This window comes from Equus przewalskii, chromosome 17 (assembly GCF_037783145.1).
Source record: "Equus przewalskii isolate Varuska chromosome 17, EquPr2, whole genome shotgun sequence".
Taxonomy (NCBI): Eukaryota; Metazoa; Chordata; class Mammalia; order Perissodactyla; family Equidae; genus Equus; species Equus przewalskii.
The window spans coordinates 55707713-55730840 of record NC_091847.1 but is presented as its reverse complement, the minus strand read 5'-3'; the positions used below and the strand labels follow the sequence as shown (position 1 = coordinate 55730840).

Here is a 23128-nt window from a genome sequence, read left to right as displayed (position 1 = left end):
GCTGAGTGGAGTGAGCAGCCTCAGCTGGGCTGTGCTCTGCAGCTGAAGTCTGTCTTGCTGCTTCCAAAGTGCAGTTTCCAGGTTCTTTTACTGCTGCTTGGGACCTGTGGACACCTGCACAGAGCCCTCCAGTCAGGCGGAGGAGGCTCCTTGCCCCTTCACCACAGGGGCTCCTGTCACCCCAAAGGCTGGTTCAAGGCCTCAGGCCTGCTCCACTTGGCTTTCAGGTTCTGTTCAGCCCTTTGGCTCTTTGGGGGAAATCTGCTGGGTAAATACACAACAATATTGAAAATAATGACCATCATCAATCTAATTCTTGAAAGTTAAATGTCTAAACCCTCGGCAGCAATTTAATATCTGTGCTGCGGACTCTCTTCAAAGACAGGGAATTGTGTAGCAATTAAGTGCTGTTTTAATACCTCAGGGAATGATATTTTAACTTGCTTTACTTAGAAAAGGTTATTGTCTTTGCCTTTAGGTTTGTTTTCCTCAAAGAATAAGAACCTTAGAGTGTATTTTGGAGGTTTAATAATAAGTATTGTAAAACTTACAAGATTAAGTTTAAAAAAACCTGTATATGTTTAGAATGTTTGAGTATTTCTCCATATTTTTGCAGAGCTTGGGGTTTTTTCTATTTCAGCAAGTGTTTAAATAAAGAAAAGGCTTTCAATTATACTGTTGTTGTGTAAACTTTAGCTCAACCTTGGGAGAACACCCCTCCGCCCCCCCACCCCCATACTTCTGGAGTGCTTCTGGACACTTTGTGATGCACTTGAGTTCTTTTAATCCTCCCTGCATCCTTATGAAGTAGGTATTATTGTCATCCTCATTGTATAGATGAGGAAATAAGGCTCAGAGTTGAGTGACTTGCTAGGCTCCTCCACCGCCTGACTCTAAAGCCCCTGAAAGGAGTGGGAGGGGGTGGGAGGTGCTCATTGGTGCCTGTCAGACTGTGGGCTCTCACTAAGCAAAGGCAGGAAGGGGTGGCTGCTAGGGCTTCAGCTGCCAGGATTCCCTGAGCCACTCCCAGGTCCCTGTGAGGGCAAGCTGCTGGGGGGTCAGGTGGAATCTGGACAAGGACAACCTCATTGTTTGCTAGTTCAGTTGTAAGTGGACATGAAAGTAATTTAAACCAGCTTAGGGCAGTCATACTTGCTGATCTTCTAGCATGGACTAGTTTTTATACTGGAGTCTAGCTCTTTGCAAATCAAATGAAAAAGTACAGATGACAGACGTTGATAGGGAAGGTGGAGGCAGAGCTGGACGGAATAGTAGGGACAGTAATAGCTTCATGGTGTAAAGTCTGCAGGGGGCCAAAAACCGTTATCTAGAGTAGATGGTACCAGCAACAAAGGTGTTGGTATATTACCCACCAAAGCTAAAAGACCTTTTTGCTATCACAGCTGAACATTCTAAGACTGTCTTGAAGGGGTCAGAGCAGAAAATTCTGGACCACTCCCCACAATTTCTTCTCTTTGCCCGTCGTCTCCCTCTCAAAGTGAGAATGCTCTTCTCTAATTCAGAGGGGCAGGTCTGGAGGTAAAAGCGAGCCATTTACTAAAAGAGGAGACTAATGGCCTCTGCAATGTGTTAGAAGCTGTGAAGGTATTTTGCCAAGGCTGCTGCCTGCGGAGTTGGTGGGAGAGTTGAGGGTTGGAGTGGGGGTGTACATACGCAGCATCACCATGTCGAAAGCCCACCAATGCCGTGCTTCCCATAACACACTTCTCTCCAAAGGTTTCTCAGAACTTCAGGCTTAAAGGGGCCGCTGTTCCGTGCACTACCCTAGCTGTCAGGTAGAAATTATAGGAAGGAGACCAGATACAGTCCCACCATGTACAAGAGGAGAAGCCAAACTGAACAGGGCACCAGATGCCAAAATCTGGCACTGGCATAGTGGTTTCAACAAGCAGAAAATCACGCAGAGACAAAGTTCTCTGGCTGGGACATCCACCTCCCCATCTTGGAATGCTGAATGGGTGGACTGATATTAAAAATCTTTATCATCTCAGTTTAATGAGGGGTTTGAATGGTTATCGGAGGGAATCCAAGCAAAACCTATAAATACTATTTGATTTTATTTTACTGACAAAAAGCAGACCTAGATAGATTTCTATCCAAAGATGAGAAAACAAAGGGGTAACTTGACAACATGATTTTTAATTTCAAAAAGTTCATATGGAAAAATAAACATGTATGAGTAGCCAGAAAATTTGTTAGAAAGGCCACAAAGATGAAGAATAGATGAGGTTTTGCCTGTGAAGCTGTTAAAATGTATTAAAAAACTAGAGATTAGTTCCGCATAAGCAGCTAAACAGAATAGAGTCCAAAGTCCCCCACACATGTGAGAATCTGGTAAAGACTGTTCTCTTGTAGAGTTTAGAAAATTATTTCTCAGAAACAAAAGTGTATTGGAATACTAGAGAGTTTCAGGTTTGAAATGACAAGGTTCTTTTGTACTGCAAGTTTTTCAACAGTAAAGGTGTTTTTATAATTATAGAGGAATAGGTATAAGATCTCAACATCACTGAGCCAATCCAGAATTCAATTATACCTTTCCCTTATAACTTATGACTTTCCTTTCCTTATCAGCAGACATCACTAGCAGGATGTTTCTTAGACATTCCTGATCACTTTTGATGCCCCTGGTATTTATGACAAAAAGTGAAGAGCTTTTTCCGATGCAGTGTGCTAGTTCCAGTTTTAGATGTGTTGTAACCAGTAGTTATCTATGGAATATAAAGCAAAAGTTGTATGAAAAAAGATTGATATCAAGGTATTAAGGGAAGCCCCCCCAACCACAGACCCTCCAGTCAGCCCGGTACATTGCTTCATGGGAGGGATTACGCAGAATACAGAAACAAATAGCTAAACTCTGGGCTTGTGAGCTCCAAAGTGGCCTTTAAAAATGTACAGCAAGGTTGTTATTCTCAAAAACCAAGACTTTTCATTTGTAAGAGCTAGGCTTTCCTAAAGACTTGAAGGAATCAGAGCCTAAAGTTATGCCCAAACCAATAGATTGGAAAGGAAATAGATGAAGTCCTAGCCTCTCCCACTTGTGGATTGCCCAGACTAAGGTGGGAGAGTTAGAGAGGAGAATAGCAAATGTGGGGTATTCAGCTTTCCTAACTCTGCCCCGAGACTCAAGTCCCCACAGTGGCGGTAGTGGTAGTGGGGGTGAGGGGATTGAAAGTTCCCCCAGACACCAGGACAAGGAAGAAGACTAGAGGTGGCAATATAGGGGGAGCCATGGAGCAGTGAGAGCCTGACAGTTTTTCTGAAGTCCCAGAGGAGCATGAGAAGCAAATACAGTTTTCCCATTTCCTGACAGAAGCTAACAAAGCGGGTGCTGAGACCTGAAGAAGCCTAACTGTCAGGATGAGGGAGGCACAGAGGATGTGACCCAGACACAGAGACCTACAGGGGCATGGACATGTAAGCATATGTGCTGTTAGGGATGACCGTGCTGAGCGCCAGCAAGGCTGTCTTATCTCTTAGTAGAGGCCCCTCACCCAGCCTGGGTGACATGATGACTATACATCAGCTCCTTTGCTCTAAAGAATCCGGAAAGGTATATGTCACCCTGATAAAAATTTAAATGTTAAGTGAGTTTAAATCTGAAATGACTGAAAAAACCTGAAGTGACTGAGTTTACTGGAATCATCTCTTTTGTCTTCTATCAACAGGTAGAATTGGGGCTCAAGAAGAGATTTGCTTGAGTTTTAGAAAAATAACATGTGACTTTTTTGAGCAGCAATGCCTGTGGTCTTTGACATTTATAACCAATACACAAATTATATTCTCTAATTAGTCAATCATCTTATATTCAATACACATAAATGACAAAGGAAGCATACGAAATTAGATAGGTAGAGAGATTGACAGATTGTTCTACAAATGTTTTGGAAACAAATAGCTAGCAATTTAGGGGAAAAGAGAACCAAAAAACCTGGATTCCTACCTCATACTTCTTAAAATATAATTTTCTAAAAGGCAAAAATCATGACTCTTATGTAAATATAAAAGAAACGTATATTAAAGATTGTTTTTAACTCATTAATTTATGAGGGAACCAGTAAGATGTTAAACCCATCCAAAGAGCATTTGAGAAGTTAGGTATTTCTAGGCAATATTAAGATAAGACTTCTCAGTTAGAGACAAAACAAGGCCATAAACTGTAACCTTAGAGATTATCTTTTCCCTGGGATAGAAATTACTTGTATTGCTACCAGAGAAAAAGCTACAAATTAACATGTAATTTTACCATCTCTGGAGTCTTTAATCAGTAGTAACCAAGGAATGGGACTAAGTATGTTCCTTAGATCAAGGATTGGCAAATTTTTTCTGTAAATTTCCACATAGTAAAATTTTAGGCTTTGCAAGTCATCCAGTGTCTGTTGCAGCTACTCAACTCTGTCACTGGAGCATGAAAGCAGTCCTAGACAATACCCAAAGAATGAGCATAGCTACATTCTAATAAAACCTTATTTACGAAAATAGTGGTGGGCCAGACTTGGCTTGCAGGCAGTGGTTTGCAGATCTCTGTCCTAGATACTCCTTAGGTGGCCTTTGTCCCCATAAGACGTTGAAAGATGAGCCACCTACCTTTTTGCCTTGTTTCCGTAAAGTCAATATACGTTTCAGATGGATCAAAAATTTAATGTTAAAAAAAGAATACAAAAAAACTGGTGAATATTGTTTTATAGTCATTGGATGGGTAAAGTATTTCTAAAACGTTCATGCAATTCCTAAGTGAATATAAGCACAGTAAAACACTTGTATGATTTTTCAGCCATCAGATTGGTAAAGATTTAAGAGAATTATAACGACCAGTACGAGTATCAGTAGGAGAAAATGGACAGTCTCATTACTGATGATGGGAGTTTAAATTGAGGTAACCTTTATGGATGTAAGTTTAGTAACATATATCTCAATTTTAAAAGGGCATAGCCTTTGCACACAGCAATTCCTTCTCCTACCTTTAGCATAATGAAAGAGATGGAGAAGAGAGCAAAATGAGTATGTAAGAATCTTTATTGCAGTATTTATAATAGTGAAAATATAAATAATCCTAATATCAACAGAAGTTTTATATAATGAAATTCTGTGTAGTCCTTTAAAATAATTATGTATGTATGCATTTATAGGAATAATGTCCTTGATATATTTTAAAACAAATAATAAAGGAGAAGAACCAAGTATAAAAGGAAGCCATTTTAATCAAAATATGGGTAAATAAATGGGATCATATTTTCACAAATATTAAATTGAGTTTAAAATTTCTCCCTTTGAGTCATGTTTCCTTACATCTTTTCTTCCCAAGCAGAGTCATTGATTTATCATCTCATGGAAGGAAAGGGCAGTTACTGGACCCCCTAGCAAGAGACTGAACTTAAAAGTCAGGCTGTCAGGGGAGAGGATTTGCTAAATGGATTTATTTTACTTTTTAGCAATTAAGGACCAATCTGAAACACCAAGGACAAGAAATAAAATTCCATAATTCACAACAGAAGAAACCTGCATATCCCTATGCTCCCAATCATCACCCCACCCACATCCCACGTAATGTGGGGAGAGCTGCTAAATGCAGGGAGAATTGGTGGGATGAGGTAAAAGGCTGAGCGAGGTTGCCTGCATTCAGCCATCTCAGGCAGATTACAGTGTTCACCAAAACGGGTTGTGCACACTGGCTTGGACTAGTAAGGGCAGGGGCCTGGGCAGGCTCAGGGATGTTTCTGGAGTCCTCCTGGCTGCCATAGAGTGGCAGGAGAGGTCGGGTGGTGGAACAAGGAAGGTTGCAGACAAGCCATCTTGGAAACAAGACTGTCAATATGTCAGGATAAATGGCAACGTGAGTGATGAGTCACCCTGCAGCTGGTAACCTTGGTCAGCGGAAGAGAATTAAAGGCTTTCATCAGGTGAAAATATCTGTGTCATATGGGACTTCACAGTGCAAAGGAGGCTTCTGCTAGGCAAGAGCTGAAATTGCTGCCCAGAGGAGAGTGTTGGTAACAAATGCTCTAAGACAATAGATGGAAATTCAAGTGCAGTCACCCTAAATCACTCCCCTGACATCAACCCCCCACCTCCTATTATTCATTTAAAGATGAGCACATAACAAAAATTCACCAGCAAGGGGCTTACACAAAGATACCATAAGAAAATGGGAGGAAAGGAATGTGAAAACAAAAGCCAGATGAAGAACACACACCAGAAAAATTGCTAACAGTTTTCCGCGAAATGAAATTAGATATGATCTCTCAGGAAAAATAAAATTGTTCAAGGAAGAGATACTAGGACTCAAGGAATAAATGATAAACAGTAAAAAGACCAGAAAACTGAACTGACAGAGCTTGGAAGGAAGCGGAAGAAACATATATAACCGTACAAAAATGAATACTACATTAAAAACATCAAAAAAGAAGAAAAGAGACTCCTAAGATACTTTCAGGGGCATAAAGAATAAAATTGAAAATGAAATGGAAAATAACACAGTATAACAAGATAAGAGAGAAGGATATAATGGAGTCAGAATAAAGGAAGTCCAAAGTAAGGATAATTGGTATCTCTGAAAAGAACATGACAAATGGAACAGGAAAAAAAAATCAGAATTATAATACTAGGACATTTTACTGAAATAAAGGCAAACTTGAATTTACACACTGAAAGAACGCATCATTCGGGAAAAGTTGATACTGATTCCTTAGCACTGAAACACATTCAGTGTTAATGGACTTCAAAGATAATGAAAATTCTAAGGGCATCTAGACAAAATCGAGTCACCTTTTGGAGGAAAATTCATTCTGGTGTTAGACTTCCTCATAGTCCTCTCTAGTGCAAGGAGACAATATAGTGTTAAAGTCCTCAGGGAGGGAAAATACGACCCTACGATTTAAAATCCAGCCAAGTTCAATTGTATAAACCACAGATAGACATTTTAAATATGCAAAGAAGACTGCAGGAAATCAAGTTCCAAGAAGCCTTTCCTGAAAAATATGAGAGATAGAAATCAAGCAAAGCGGTGGAGAAGACTCGATAAATAAAACTAGTATTGAGTATTGAATGCATTTAAATGTAGAACTAAGGCTAAAAAACAGAGGGACATATAGAAACAAATGTAAACTTTATACCATAAACCATAACAATGGTGCTGACTCCCCGTGCCCCCCAGGTCCCAAGGGGCAACAGATGCCTGCCGGTGCAGTGGGCTGCATTACAGAAGAGGAGCGCTGTGCTTGGAGAATCTCTCTTTTACATTGAGTGGAATCAAGCCTGCTGTTTGTCTGGGGAGAGATATTACCTCACCCCTCAAGTTTGCTCGCTGAGAACATGATCCTGAGAAATGAAAGAGAGAGCAGGGCCTTGCGTTCTTGGCATACACAGCAAAGACTGTGCACTCAGGGCCGTGCCTGTCCCAACAGGAATCTTGGTTGCATGGAATATTTTAATTTTAATGTGTCAAATTTATTAATCTTCCTTTGTGATTTGTACTGTAAGGGTTTTATTGAAAAAATCTTTATCTATCTTTGTGTTATAATGATGTTCTCATATACCTTCTTTAACTCATCTGGTATTTGTGGTCTTTTATATCCATCTGGAATTTATTTTCTGTGTGTGGTATAAAGCTGTATATGTATAACCAGTCGTCTTGTTTTCCCCCCACTCTGTAATGCTGCTTCTGTATTATGTCAAGTTTCCACATATACCTGGGTCTGAGCTCACTGTTTTATTCCACTGGTCTCTTTGTCTATTTCTGCAGCAGTATCACATTGTCTCAATCTCTATAATTTTATAATACACTTTGATATCTGATAGGACAAGTCCTCAATGTTGTTGTCCTTTAAAATTGGCTTGCTTATTCTTGGCCTGTTGCTCTTCCATATAAATTTTAAGAGCAGCTTATCAAGTTCCATGACAACTTCTGTATGGATTTTGATTGAAATTGCTTAATTTATAGATCAGTTGGGGGGATTTCTGCAAATTATAGAATATACAAGGGAAAATGGCTTAAACAATAAGAACCTCTGTATCTAACACGACAAGAAATCTGCAGGCAGTGGTTCTAGGGGCGCTGCAGCAGCCAGGTGATGAAGTCAAGAACCCAGGCTCTGTCCCGCTTTCCTGTGTTTGTCTCGGTGGTCGGCCTTCACCAACTAGGTCTCACCCTTGTGGTCCAGGAGGCTGGCGCAGCTCCAGGCAGCATGTTGTCATGTAACTGTATCCCAGGAGAGGAAGAAAGGGAAACTTCTTTTCACATATTTTTTCTTTTTCTCAGGGAGGAAAGTCTTTTTCAAAAGGGGTTTTTCCACCTGACTTTCCCTCAAGACCTATTAGTCAAGAATGAAGCTTTGTTAAAAATCATTTATGTTGTTAATTTTTTTCTTCACCTATCATTCTTTGATAGAGATGTGTTCAAATCTTCAGCATAATTAAGATTTATCAATATCTTCTTGTCCGATTCTGTAGGTTGTTGATTTAGTTGTCCCTATAATCTTAATTGTTTATGGGTTTTTGAATTACAGATTGGAGCTCATTTTGATGGAAGGGCATTTTTGTTGTTTGTGCCACGTTTTTCTTTCACTCTCTCTGTACTCTTCCCTTCCTGTCTAATAATTTGCACAGTTCCTTGGCCCCTGGTCAAGAACCAGGTCTTATATTGGTGACTTGGGTCTCCTGCTGTGTGGTAATATTACACTAAGCCAGAAGCAGCTTGGTTCAGTTTCTGGGGGTGAAGCTAGGTCACTTGTCTCAAGGGAACACTTTTAGTCTCCAAATCCCAGTAGAAGCTGAAATTCCAACCATTGCTGCCTGCCTATTTCTGGACATGGAGCACGGTGGGCCTCGGTCTTCAGGCTCATGCCTTTAGAGATCTTTTCTTTTCCCTTCCTTCTGCCTCATCCCCTTTCTCTTTTTTCTGCCTTTTAACCTCTAGATGTCTTTCTGCATTTTATCAATCTTTGCTCTGTTTTTGGAAGAGAATAGATGTGAGAAAGCATGAACTTATAGCATGAGCTCTACTGATATTCCATACACTACTTTTTACAATCAGAAAAAAGGAGTATCATTTCAGGACAAAAAAAATCTGCTCACAGTTTTCTTCCTCCAAAAATAACTTTTGTTTTTCTCTATTTTATTAGAATCATTCCTGGAAACAAAGACTGTTAATTATTTTTTTGTGATTTGAGTATTTTAAAAAGCAGGTTATTGCAGATGTGTGATATTTCATGGCCTCTCTACATTTGAGGGAAAGAGGGAGGAAAAAAATTAAAATCCAATTGTATAAGCTTTGATTCATCAAGCTCTTAACTCAGTGTTTAGAGACTGCATTCATATCTTTAAACTGGGCAGTCAGGTGTAAACTGATCAGTGTACTCAATGGGTGCCAAAAATAGAAATGTGGCATGCCTTTCTAGCCCTCTCTCCTGCCAAAATTAATATTTTACCCTCTTTTGCTTCTCTTAAGTGTTTCAGTCAATCTATTTTAAGTGACTTTGTCAATGGTATTTTCCACTAGACTGAAAAAATAAAAAGATTGTTCCATAGCTGCTGTCAACATTAAGAAATATTTAGTCCTTTGAACTGAATATTCTCTGCTTAATGTTATTCCATTCCATGAACCTGTCTAAGCAATTCCTATCACTTCTCTTAGATCCTTTCTAGCTCGTGTACTTACTATTATCTCTACTATTTCCTTTTGTACTTAGTCAAGGAAAGCAAATGTAGACATTTTAATCTTATGTCCTAAGGCACTGTCTTGGCACTACTGTTTACAAGTGTCCTCCTTTCGTGGATCATCCTGATGGCTGGCAGCTATTTTGTTGTCCAGAACTCCATGAAGTACTTTATAGCTGAGTTTATAAATACAAGGCTAGTTTCTGGAGTTCATTTTCTAAACCATGAAGCACAAGTTACACTTGTTTTCTAATATGTTCCTTAATTTCTTGGTTCTTATATAGATACACGTGCAACTGAGCCATGTGTCCAGCCTGTATCTAGCACTTGAGAGGAAGAGATGGGGATAATCATCATCTGACTGTTCTGGAACAGCTTATAATTCAATCCCTTCTATCCTAAATGGATGGTAAAAATTGCTTCAGGCTTTTCTTTCTATTTCACTTTCTTTCCATTTCCCCATCTTTCTTTACCTTTCCTTTTCCCTGTAAGGAAGCCAACTTAAATTCTGTTTGATTTTTGTTCCAAGTACTTTTTCTAGAGTGCGAAATGGAAAGTATCTACAAATCTCTGATGATTATCTAAATAATCATTGTTATATATATATGTATATACATATGCACATATATAAATATACACACACACACACATTTGTTGTTGTTAGTGCCATTAGTTGATTCCAACTCTTAGTGACCCTGTGCACAGCAGAGCAGAACTCTTCCCTGTCTTTTTACACCATCCTCTCACCTTCCAGCGCTATATCAGACAATGCTTTGCTGCTATTCACAGGGTCTTCATGGCCAATTTTTTCAGAAATGAGTGACCAGGTCCTTCTTCCTAGTCTGTCTTATTCTGGAAGCTCTGCTGAAACCTGTCTACCCTGGTTGACCCTGCTGGTATTTGAAATACTGGTGGCATAGCTTTTGCCATCACAGTAACACACAGCCACCACAGTATGACAACCAACAGATGGGTGGTCTGGTTCCCTGACCAGGAAACAAACCCGTGCCATGGCGGTGAGAGCGTCGAATCTTAACCATTAGACCACGGGGGCTGACTACACACACATAAAATACATATAAATGATATATAAAATATAAGGTACGTATATTAGATATATATATAAAATCAACTACTGAACTTCAATCTCCACTGCCCATCTCCATCACGTCCTGCCCCAAATCTTCACCACTTCTGAAATTTCCTATTTCACTTAATAGAGTCATCATCATGTAGTAAGCAACTCAAGCTAAAAACCACAGACTAGTTTCTAAGTCTGTCTTACCGACACATTCTGTTATCTCTAAGTTCAGTTGCCTCTGCGTTGAAACATCATTTCTAGGCCCTCATTCCCACCCCTTCTACCACTGTCTTTACTCTCTCTTTGCTAATCTCTCACCTGAATGTTTTCCTTCTGACTCATTTTTTTTCCTCACAAATAGGGCACTCTTCTTTTCCATCAATTCTTAATACTATTTCTAGTTATCTTTCTAAAGCATGCATCTACCTTTCCCTGCTTCAAAACATTTGAGAACTGTCTGTTGCCTACACAGTATAGTTCAAGCTGCCCAACATTCAAGGTCCATCACCTCAACTCTCAACTTACTTTTGATTTTTCTTTCTGGTCCTCAGCCTTGCTCTACATAGCGCTTTCTTCCTCCTCTACCCCACCTCCCCATGGTCAGCCTATGCCTGTATTTGCCTCTGTACCCTTGCTTATATAGTTCCTGTGAAAGACAAAATGCACCAGACAATTAAGGAGATAATTTCATCCAGGCTGTTGCAATAGGGAGAACATTCATTAATGAGGAGCTTCTCAAAGAACAGGAAAGGTGCCTGGGGTTTTACAGAAGCACATAGATGAGGGAGTTATCTGCATCATTTGGGCATCTTATAGGAGTCATGAGGAAAGATAAAGATGGGTCTTATTTTGGAATATGCTAGGGCACAGTGGTCCTTTGAGGTTAGCAATTCAGGAAGGCAAAATGGTAGGGAGATTTCTTTATCATAACTGTTTTTTGGGAGTACAGGGCTCAGGCAAAGTTCAATATTGTCAGCTCTGGACTGACTATTCTCTGCAACCCCCTCCCCGCCATCTCTTGTTGATCTTTCTCTCTTTAGCTCAGTGCTCTTGCAAGCGGATCTCTATGTACTGTGCTACTTGGGCTTTCTTGTCCTCTGGCTTCCAGTTGAGTTTTACAAACAGGGGAAATCAGCAGAAGATTTAAGGGCTGGAGGAAAGAGAAGTTGAGGGTAGTTATTCCTCTTGTTCTTTCTCTGCCGGTTGTAAAGGTGGCTGGATTCTTCCAAAGTCCCTCTCCGCAGCTCCAGCTCCTCCAGGGCACCAATAACATCATTCCCTCCCTCCCTCCATCCCTCTGTTCTTCCCTCACTCTATCCTGTGTCCCCTCAGACCTAGGGGTGTTAACTACTTTCCAAAGTTGCTAGTCTCTGGGTGCCTCACCATTCTTTATTGGTCTCACTTTAATCCTGCCCACACCTCTGTAACTAGTCCCTTTATTGAATTAGGTTCAGTTAAACCCTTTTGAGTGTTCTGTTTTCTACCAAAACTTTGATGATTTAGTCCCTCAGCCTGGAAAACTTCTCAACCTAGAGCATACCCGCTCATCTTTTAGGGCATAGTTCACACAGAGACTTCTTCACCACCCTGTTCAATGTGCTTGTAGTATTTTGAACATACATTGTGGTGAAATTATCCATTTGTGAATTGTTTCCCCTTCTGTACTATGTTATGAGTTCCTCAAGGACAGGACATAATTTATGCTCCTTGGTATTTCCAGACCCTATACAGTGCCTGGTACACTAAGTATTTGATAAAGGTTTATTGAATGAATAAATGATTAGAGTAAATTACTCATCAATATAAGTGAGAAATTTATCAAGAATGATGGCAGTGAATGATCATTTAATTAATTGTTTTGCCTTGTCAAGTAGGCCCTTTATGGAAAAAAAGGGATTAAGGAAACTCAAAAGAAGAAAAATGGTGATTACTTGGTAGATCATTCCTATTTTCTTTTTGGTAGTAGGAATGTCTATTTGAGCATAGTTTTTGTTCTTTAATTGTTTTAAGTTTAAAAAACCCAGAAGGAAACCAGACCAACTAGTGCTTGATAAATATCCAAATCAAAAAGACTTCTGTTCATGGAACTTTTCCAAAGAACAGGCAGAGATGCTTAGGGACATTTTGTTTACTTCCCTGTGGCATGTGTACTGCCTTCCCCAGCCTGCAATCACAGAGCTGATCAACAGCCGGAGGAGGTGGGAAACACTTGTTCAGTTTCATTGACGTATAAACCACTCCGATATTTCCCTTATAAGATTCTCTTTTTACTAGTATATGTGAATATGTGTACTTATTTATTTAATATATGTTCATTTGATACATCTATAATAAAATCAGAATTGAATTTAGAGAATTAATGAAACCAAGAACCATACAATTGGTCCAAGAATAAAGCATGAATTTTATTCTCTTTTATTTATGCTTTTGTCTATTTTTTTATTGGTCATAATCTCCATAATGACACAGTATATCCCATTAAATTATATCGAAATGTTTTAGCTGTTTTTTGCTTTTCATTTTTTAACCCAAGTGTCTGACTATAAATAATTTTCTACTTGAATGTGTTATATTTTTAATAAGTTCTTTTAAAAAATACAAATTGTTTGAGGCATGCTTGCCTAGAGTTTTGCTTTTCAAATAAAGATAGTTTTGAGTGGGACAATTTCAATAATTGTCCCAGGACAGCAGGCTTAATTACAGTGTGATGGTCCCATGCCAACCGGGACATATGTGCATCCTCGAGTATATGCCCCACCACTTGCCTTGGTACCTAAAATTTCTACCATTACAATGTTGTTTCAGATGAGAAGATTCTGAGTCCAGGAATCCCCTTTCTGAATTATAGATAAATTAATGAGAATATTAATACATTAATCTATCATCAGTCATTAACAGTTCAGCAGAAAATAGTTAGTTGACCTGGTCCAGAGATGGCTTTAGACCAGGAGGCAGCAAACTTTTTCTATAAAGGGTCAGCTAGTAAACATTTTAGGCTCTGTGACCCTTATGGTGTCTGTTGTAACTACTCAACTCTACTGTTCCAGCAGAAAGCCGCCGCAGACAATATTTAAGTTAATGAGTGGGCTCTGTTAAAATAAAACTTTGTTTATAAAGTTGTAAAGATCTTATCTGGCTTATAGTCAGCTGTGAGTTTGTCTTCACGGTTTCATTGCTCTGCTTGTGTTCTACCGCTCTCTAGGTGGGGCTCCAGCCTGCTGCTCTCTTCTTCTTATCTTGTTTGCTGTCAGCTTATAGGCCCTTAAATGTTGTATTTCTCTTGCCCTCCATTCCAGATTCCCTTACCATACCCCTGGAAAATACTCTTTTACGCAATTTAATGGCCCATAATAGCTTTATTCAAATGTAATTAGTTTTACATAAGCAAATTTATTTCATATGTAAAAATATTTTTATACACATTCATACATTTTTCAAGTATGTAAGTACTTCATTTTCTGTTTGTTTATACTTTTACTCAATTACCAAAAGCATTTAAGGCACCTTTCAGCAAAAATACAAGAATTCATGGTGGATAAATATTTTCTGAGTGTTTGTTATGTGCCAGACATATAACAGAATGAAAGGCAAATTTCCAATAGAAAGGGAGAAAGAGAAAGTAGATGTAAGCAAAACCAAACCAAATCAACAAAGTCAAAACCAAATTATGCTGCAAAGAGATAAAACTTTGAACCTAAAGCTTTGCTCTGAGCTTCCCAACAACCAAAGTAAAAGAAAAAATTTAATAAATTTTTATGATTCCTTTGGTTTAGTAAAAGGAATCACATCAACTGATCAAGAAATTTTTCCTGACCCTTAATTTTAAACTTTTTCCCTTTAAAATATTAATTCTTTAAAGGTTAGAGACCTTATTCACTATTTCTTTGGTATCTGTTTATGCTATCCAGTACTTGGTACACACTGGATAATAAATATTTAACCAAAGACCAGTCAACATTCGTATTATCCTTATTTTTCTTCTAAAGACACAGGGACTTAAGATTTATCATACAAGGTGCAAGATTAGAGAACATAGTCTCCAATACCGCCCTCACCTCTGCCACCAATTACAAATTCAGGGGTTCCAAAGACCACTCTTAGCCTCAATAATTTGCTAGACGTGCTCACAGAACTCACTGAAAGCTATTATATTCATGGTTATGGTTTATTATAGGAAAGGATACAGATTAAAATCAGCCAAATGAGAGACCCATGGACAGAGTCTAGGAGGGTTCAAAAAGTGGAGCTTCCAGTTGTCCTCTCTCTGTGGGGTCATGGAGAGCATTTACTTCTCCCAGCAATGATGTATGATAATGTGCATGAAGTGTTGCCAACCAGACAAGTTACCTAAGCCTTGGCATCCAGAGTCTTTTTGGGGCTTGATAACCAAAAGCTAGTTGGCCACCCACATAGTTGACCTCAGTCTCCATCCTTTCCAGAGATCAACTGATGCCACATGACCCAAAGCCCCCACCCTAAACCACATTGTTGGTGTGGCTTAAAGCCCCCTCTAAATTACATAGTTACTATCTGGGTGGCCCAGGGCTCCCAAATAAATAAAGACACTTTTATCAAGGCTGGACATGCCAAGGGCTTAGAGGTTACATCGCAGGAGCCAAGGGCAAAGGCTAGACCTTTCTTTGGATAAGGTTAATTCTTTACTATGCACAAGGAATACCATGGTTCATGAATCCACTGTCTAACTTTGATGAGGACACCATGGGCTGGTTTATTGGAGGACACAACTGGTACTTTCCGTGGTATAGAGTGCTGAAATTGAAAGATGTGTAATCCTTGACTTTCCCTTTAATCATTAGACATGAATTTAGAAAATAAAACAAACATATAAAATAAAACAAAATATTTGGTCCTGGTTTTCTTTTCAGCATGATTTATGTTGGAGTAAAAAGTTCTAACATTTTCGAAAAGAGTGTTTCTTCCTTTTGGTCGTTTTAATAGTTCTTCTTTCACATTTCAAGAGTCCAAACATTCTGACATTTCATCAAGAGATACTTGTTTATCTTATCCATTCTCTTCGTGAATGGAGATCTATAAGTTTTATAGCTTTACAATTCCAAGATTTTCTATTCCATTTCTTGTAATCTGTCATCCCTCAGAAACTTAAACAAATTCTTTTTAAGATCTTTATTCTCTTTTAATCTCTGGACATTTCCCAGGTTTGCTTTCGTAAGGTATGGAAAGCAGAAGTTCGCTTACTATTCCAGGGAGCACTAGTTTTGAGGAGCCAGGGCAAATCAAGCTCCACACCCTAAAGTACGCTCCGTGCATGCAGGGATTTTTTTTTCTTTTATTTTCACATGTGTCACCCCAGTGCCTACTGCACTAGTTGACACAGACACTCAGTACGAATTTGTTGTATCAAAGAACAGTTTTCAAAAAGTTAAAAACCTAACCCTTGCACAAATCTTAAGTGAGCATATATCAAAGATTTATTCTACTCAATAAGAGAAACCAGCAAGGTGGTCAAGTCACTTCTAAAACAGGCACTGAAAGAATGCTGACATAAGATTGATTGGTTAGATTTTAAAAATGGGTACTATCATCCAGTACAATGGCTTAAAGACTAGAGCTGCTGACCAGTACCTCTACATGTAGCCTCTCTATATGATTTGGCTACCTTTCAGCATAGTGACCCTAGGGTGGTTGGACTTCTTACATGGTGGCTCAGGGCTCCAGGGACAAGTATTCCATCGATAAGGCAGAGCTGCGTTGCCTTTTATGACACTCTCAGAAGGCATATAGCATCTCTTCTGTATACTCTCTTGGTCAAAGTGGTCAGAAGCCCACCTAGATTCAAGGGGAGGGAACACAGACCCTGCCACTTGGTAGGAGAGGGCAGGGTCATATTGTAGAGAAGAATGTGGGATAGGAGTTATTGTTGTGGCCATCTTTGGAAAGTAAAACTTGCCACAATAAGTGATTTTGTATAGACTTATTTCACATTAGAATATGAAATAAAGTATATTCTATGGTTGTCAGGGTAATTCCTTGCAGTTGAGCTATTGTCATTGCCTTGCGTTCAGCTGGCAACACACAATTTTCTTTGCGATGGGGTTTTCTTTTCTTTTATCTTTTCCTAATGTTGCATTTTCTTAGTTTGGGTTCATTACCTCACTGATAAAGCTGTTTTAATATTTAATCTATCCCCAGTTTCCAAATCGTTTTCTCAGGTGCCCATCAATTCCTTGTAAGTGGTTAATTTGAAAGGCCTTTGAAGCATGCCTGTATCTGGCTAAAGCAAATCTAAATGTCAACCTTGGAAGCATCCAGTGACATTCAGATGACTCTTTTCAGTACAAGGGACTTATTTTTCTTTCATCTGGTATATTTTGTCAAAAGAGGGCCAGAAATAGTGCCTTTCCCACTCAACATTTTTAGTGTTGTTCAAAGCACTGGTACTCTTGAGTCATGCAGACTTGCTTTAATCCCAGTTGCCCCATTTAGTTGTATAAAACTGAGGAAGTTTCTTAAAAATTATGGGTTAGTTTCCTCACTTATATACTGAGGATAAAAATCCCTGCTTTACAGAGTTGCAGTAAAGAAATTAGATAAAGAACCTTCTGATATAGGGCCTGGTTTGTACTAAGAACTCAATAGTAATAAAAAAACTACCTTCACATTTTCTGTGCCCATAATTTCCCTTTCAACATAATAAGTCTTGGTCAGGCTCTTGCATTGGGTGTGCTGGTTTCACTGGATGGGTGAGGAAGGAAGTGTCCACATTAGGGATGATCTTTCAAGAAGATGGCTTCCTCTTCTCTACCCTTTGGAAGGTGGCAGCAAATGGTTCACCTGAGAACAATGATAATCCAGGGAAGGTAACTTCAGGAGCCTGGAATAGATGGAGGGCCTCCTTCTTGATGGGTGTTTTGTCTCTACCTGGTTCTCCTTGGATGGTGATGTGGTTGTTAAAAGGACAGTAAAAAAAAATTGTATTCAAATGAGATGTCCCTTTGCCTGACCACCATGGGACAATTCACACCTCATTGTAAAAATATATACAAATTTAGTAAAATGCATCAAAATTTTGGCAATGTATGCCATTTAACAAGTAAAAGACAAAATGCAAGACATAATTTTCTTCTTCTGTCCCTTGGGATTTCTCCACTTAAAATCTCTCTTTAATCTTCAATTATCATAATAGTCGTTATAAAGATGAAAAATGTTTATTGCATTTTTTTAAACTGTGAGAAAGCGTTAATTGACTTGGATTTATTGTCTTTCTGTGTGGCAGGTGGTGAAGTTTACCAAATCCTTTGAATTGATGTCCCCAAAGTGCAGTGGCGATGCCGAGAACAGGTAGGGCTTGTGAGTTTCAAGTTTGTCTATCGATCCTTATTTTCAGTCCTTGATGTTGGCAACATTGCATAATTCTGAGGATAGGAGTTGTTCTTTCTTTCTTTCTTTCTTTTTAATGGTTATTGAGGTCACATTGGTTTATAACATTGTGTAAATTTCAGGTGTCTATTATTATATTTCTGCTTCTGTATAGACTGCTTTGTGTTCACCGCCAATAGTCTAGTTTTTATCTGTCACCGTACATATGTGCCCCGTTACCCCTTTCGCCCTCCCTCCACCTGAGTTGTTCTTTCTTTATATCAGCAGGTACAGCCACATGTCATCACTCTTCAGTATTTCAGGGCTTAAATAAAAACTACAGCTTAAAAATACATGTATTTACATCTAAAACTGCTTACTAATGAAGTCAATTTTTAGATATTGCCTAACTACACAGACAACCTAATTTTCTTCCTTATTCTGGCCTTTGTTTCTCTTTCTCCCTTTTGTTTACTTATATTTGGCCAATAACATCCCCTTGGGAAAAAGAGTGAGAGTTTTCAGTAATTCACTTTTTGTCCCCATTGATATCTTTGAGGCTATAACAGGGGACAAGTGAGAGATGGGGACAATCAGTGAATTTCTTTTAGCTTTGCACTTCCCTGAATAATAGCTGGACTGCTACAAAAAGGAGTTCTCTTTACTTTGGTCACCTCTAGAGGAAGGGCTAAGGAATAGTAAAATGGACCAAAATGCAGAAATATGCAGAAAGACAAGTAAAGTGCTTAGGCTAGCATGATGATACCAATGCCAGCAAGATAAGTAACTTCCATTCATTGAGTGCTAAGTGTGCCAGGCACTATTCTAAATGCTTTCTATGCATTTAACCCCCCAAATAATCCTATGAAGTAGGCATCTTTACCCCTGCATGACAGAGGAGAAAACCAAGGTTCAGCAGCTTTGTGTAACTTGTTCAAGGCCCTGCAGCCAGTAAGTGGTAGCCATGTCCAAAGACAAGATCACCTAGATAAGACTCTCCCAATCTCTGAACTTTGATTCCATCACCACACATAATTTACAATCTGGTAGTTGATCTCATATAGTGAATATCTGTTGGGTTAATGTTTCCCAAATCTGGCTGGTCAGTCAGAATAACGCTTGGAGGACCTGCTGAAAACTAAATTCTTAGGACCCACACTGATTGATTTTTGATTCAATACTTCAAAAGTGAAGTCCTAAAGATCTCTTTATTCAAAAGGTTCAAGGGGAAGTTGATTTTATGCATCTATTATTGCCTTTAAGTTTAGGAAATAGAAATCAGTAAATTAAAATGGACACTTTAGTTACTTCACTTTTTATCAAGTGCATGAAGTTAAAAAGAGACCTTTGCTACATGCTGTATAATCCCATTTATAGGGCATTCTTAAAGAGGCAAAATTACGGGAACATCAAGCACGTCAGTAGTTGCCAGGGGCTGGAGCTGGAGAGGGAGTTTGCTACAAGCGGTTCCGGGGGAATTTTGGGTTGCGATAGAACTGCTCTATGTCTTGCTTGTGGTGGTGGTCATACAGCTGTATTTGTCGAAACTTGCAGAACTTTATACTAAAAAGGATAAATTTTATTGTCTGTAAATTATACCTTAAAATGGGAAAAAAGGCCTTTTGTAAACATTTTTTATTTTCATGAAAATATGTTTATGTCCACATCTATATTTAACGTCAGCTAATTTACATCTAACACAGATATTTAGACAGAGAGATTTACTAGTGGGGTACTCAACAATTTTCCCAAAAATTCCATGTAAAATAACATGAAATACATTAGAAAAAATATCCATGCTTACTCTTTTTGCTAGTCAAGCCTCATATAAGTTCCCTCTCTCATATGTGAGGGGAAAAGCTTTATGGAGTTATTAAAACACAACGTTTGAAATCCTGATGCTTCAATACTGTTGTTGTTGTTTTTAATACTGATGAATGTGTCCTCATGGTCACTGTAGAGTTAAATATTTCTGGTATTTTGATTATTTTTAATGCTGAAAGAACTTCCATGTCAAAATGAAATGACCCAAGGCCCCGACTGCCCTTGGAAAACTTTCTGATAACAAAGAAAGAAAGAAAGGTCAGTTTTTCTTTAAAGAGACATTTGAAACGTGCCTTTGAACTTTGACATTATGCGATAGTACTCTCCATCATTCCATTTGTGGCCTTTAGATTAATGTAGAGTGTTCATTTATCTCAGAAGACCTTTCGTGCATCGTCTAGTAATTTTCCTCTTGTAGATGTGGGATCCTTCAGCCAATTACTGAAAGTTAAAAAAATAAAGACAAGTGACTCTAGCATTTACTTCGCCAGTGGCCATGAGAGACATTGAAACAGGCTACGAGTCTACAAATCACAGCCTGTTCTCAACACGTTGTAAATCTTTCCTTTAACCTTTCATCACTTAACATCTTCACTGTAGATAATGTCCATTCGATACCTTAGTCCTCTGAACATCATTCAGCGTTATAATAGGATAGCTTTTGAAGATAATGTCTGTGGCTTCATGTAACAGTGTTTCAGGGTACTGTTTCAATTCTGATGAATTCTGGTTTAAGGCTTGCTGCTTTTTATATACAGTCCTTGAAGACTTTTTTTAAAAAACAGTTTGGTTGCTGACTCATCATTTCTGCTTATTGTCTTATGTAGCTAACTCCTTTGTCATGACCAGTCTTCTCTTGGTCTCCATGTAATTATACCAAGCACTTTGAGAGTTGGAAATTATTTGATCCATCTCTCTCCATGAGGTGTGTACCTCCTCTGGGATGTCCTTGACAACTCCTCCAGTGATAAGACTCTCACTGTGTCATGATGGGCTTCGTCCACTGATAGGGAATTCTGTTAGGAAGGCATTTCATGTTGAATTACATTCCTATAACTTTCACTTATTTGTCTAAATTTGTCCATTGGAGATAATTATTGCTTGATTAACTTTATTTCTTCATTCAGTAGCCATATATTCAGTATCTACTTTGTGCTGGGCGCTCTGATAAGTAATGGGGTTACAGAGATTTTAAAAATCAGCAGTCTCGGGGCTGGCCCCGTGGCCGAGCGGTTAAGTTCGTGCACTCTGCTGCATGTGGCCCAGTGTTTCGTTGGTTCGAATCCTGGGCGCGGACATGGCACTGCTCATCAAACCACGCTGAGGCAGCATCCCACATGCCACAACTAGAAGGACCCACAACGAGAAATATACAACTATGTACTGGGGGGCTTTGGGGAGAAAAAGGAAAAAAATAAAATCTTTAAAAAAAAAAAAAATCAGCAGTCTCTGCCCTCAAGGATCTCAAGGCCAATAAACAGGGGTAGCAGTGGGCTAAGAATATAATATAACCAGACCAAATTTCACCAAGCCTCCAGATATGGCTACAAATGGAGTCTCATTAACAATGATAATTTGTATTTGGTTGCTTGGTTATTTTTCCTTTGTCATGTAAGATCTCCAACCCCTTGCAAAAGTCAATATTAAAAAAGTTCTGGGAGTCCCCAAGATTTTTTTTTAAACCAGTCTCATTGCTGACTCATCATTTCTTCGAAGTTCTCACCCCTGAATCCTCTCCCTTTAGATGTCACAGAGCAGCATCTCCTGGGCATGGGCTTCCTTGCTGATTCTAGAATTCCCATGGGCACAACTGGACTCCTCACCAGTGCTCTGTCACAGCTCCCCAGGCACTGTCTGAGATGCACTGGCGGCCTTTCCAAACGTGAGCCAGGCTGGGTAATTTGTGCAGCAATGGGAATAAGGTTCACGTTCCCTACCATATGTTATAGTTTGTTGCCTGACCCCTAAAGAGCCCTGAAGGTACCCTATTTTTTTTTATTTTTTAAAATTTTTTTTCATTTTTTTGTTAAGGTTATAAAAGTTAACATCCTTGTGAAGTTACAGTTGTACATCATTATTAGTCATGTTGTAGGTACACCATTCACCCCTAGTGCCCTCCCCCCGCCCCCCTTTCCCCTGTCAACCACCGATCAGTTCTCTTTGTCCATGTGTTAACTACCACCTATGAGTGGAGTCATACAGAATTCATCTTTTTCTGTGTGGCTTATTTCACTCAACATAATACCCTCAAGGTCTATCCATGTTGTTGTGAATGGGATGACTTTGTCCTTCTTTATGGCTGAGTAGTATTCCGTTGTTTATATATACCACATCTTCTTTATCCAATCATCAGTTGCTGGGCACTTAGGTTGGTTCCATGACTTGGCTATTGTGAATAATGCTGTGATGAACACAGGGGTGCATGGAACTTTTGGAATTGCTGATTTCAGGTTCTTGGGATAGATACCCAGTAGTGGGATGGCTGGGTCATAAGGCATTTCTATTCTTAACTTTTTGAGGAATCTCCATACTGTTTTCCATAGTGGCTGCACCAGTTTGCATTCCCACAACAGTGTATAAGGGTTCCTTTTTCTCCACGGCCTCTCCAACATTTGTCACTCTTGGTTTTGGATATTTTTGCCATTCTAACAGGTGTAAGGTGATATCTTAGTGTAGTTTTGATTTGCATTTCCCTGATGATTAGTGATGACCCCAGACTTAGGGCCAGTCGCAAAGTTGTTCTTTTCCTTTCCCCACCTTTCTTCCATCTGAGCCACGAGGCTCAAATGCTCAAAACCTCTTCCTCACAGTCCCCTTCCTTTCACGTACATCAACTCGTGCAAATAAGTGCCCCTCCCATGTACAGATGTGTCTCAGTTTAGGCTCATATATCCTAGTCTCAAGTAAATCAATGACTGCAGAGCAATTCAATACTCTATAGAAGGTTCGTACAAGGTAGTATTTTAATACAGAGGAGGGACACCCTCCTAATCTGAGGAGAGATGAAAAGTCATCCTCAGGGAAAGTTTTCAGAGGGGATAAGGCTTCAGTTAGCTCCTGTAGGATGATGTGAAGTCAGTGACACAACTACCTTCCAGGGAGAGGAAACATTGTCAGCAGAGGCATGGTGGTAAGAGAGTGAACGTGGCATGTTTCAGGATCTTTAATGAGGGCTGTGAGCTGTTGTCACAAGGGTCATCATAATTGATGATG

At 39.2% G+C, this 23128-nt stretch overlaps 1 protein-coding gene across 1 annotated transcript in view; it reads left to right on the top strand.

Annotated features, from left to right (window-relative positions):
* The window catches only part of PDE11A (phosphodiesterase 11A), a 389196-nt gene that overhangs the window by 156421 nt on the left and 209647 nt on the right, over positions 1 to 23128 (top strand). Inside the window, exon 5 of the mRNA XM_070580289.1 lies at positions 18009 to 18073. Coding sequence (XP_070436390.1) covers positions 18009 to 18073 — 65 coding nt within the window. The remainder of the gene's footprint in view (positions 1 to 18008; positions 18074 to 23128) is intronic.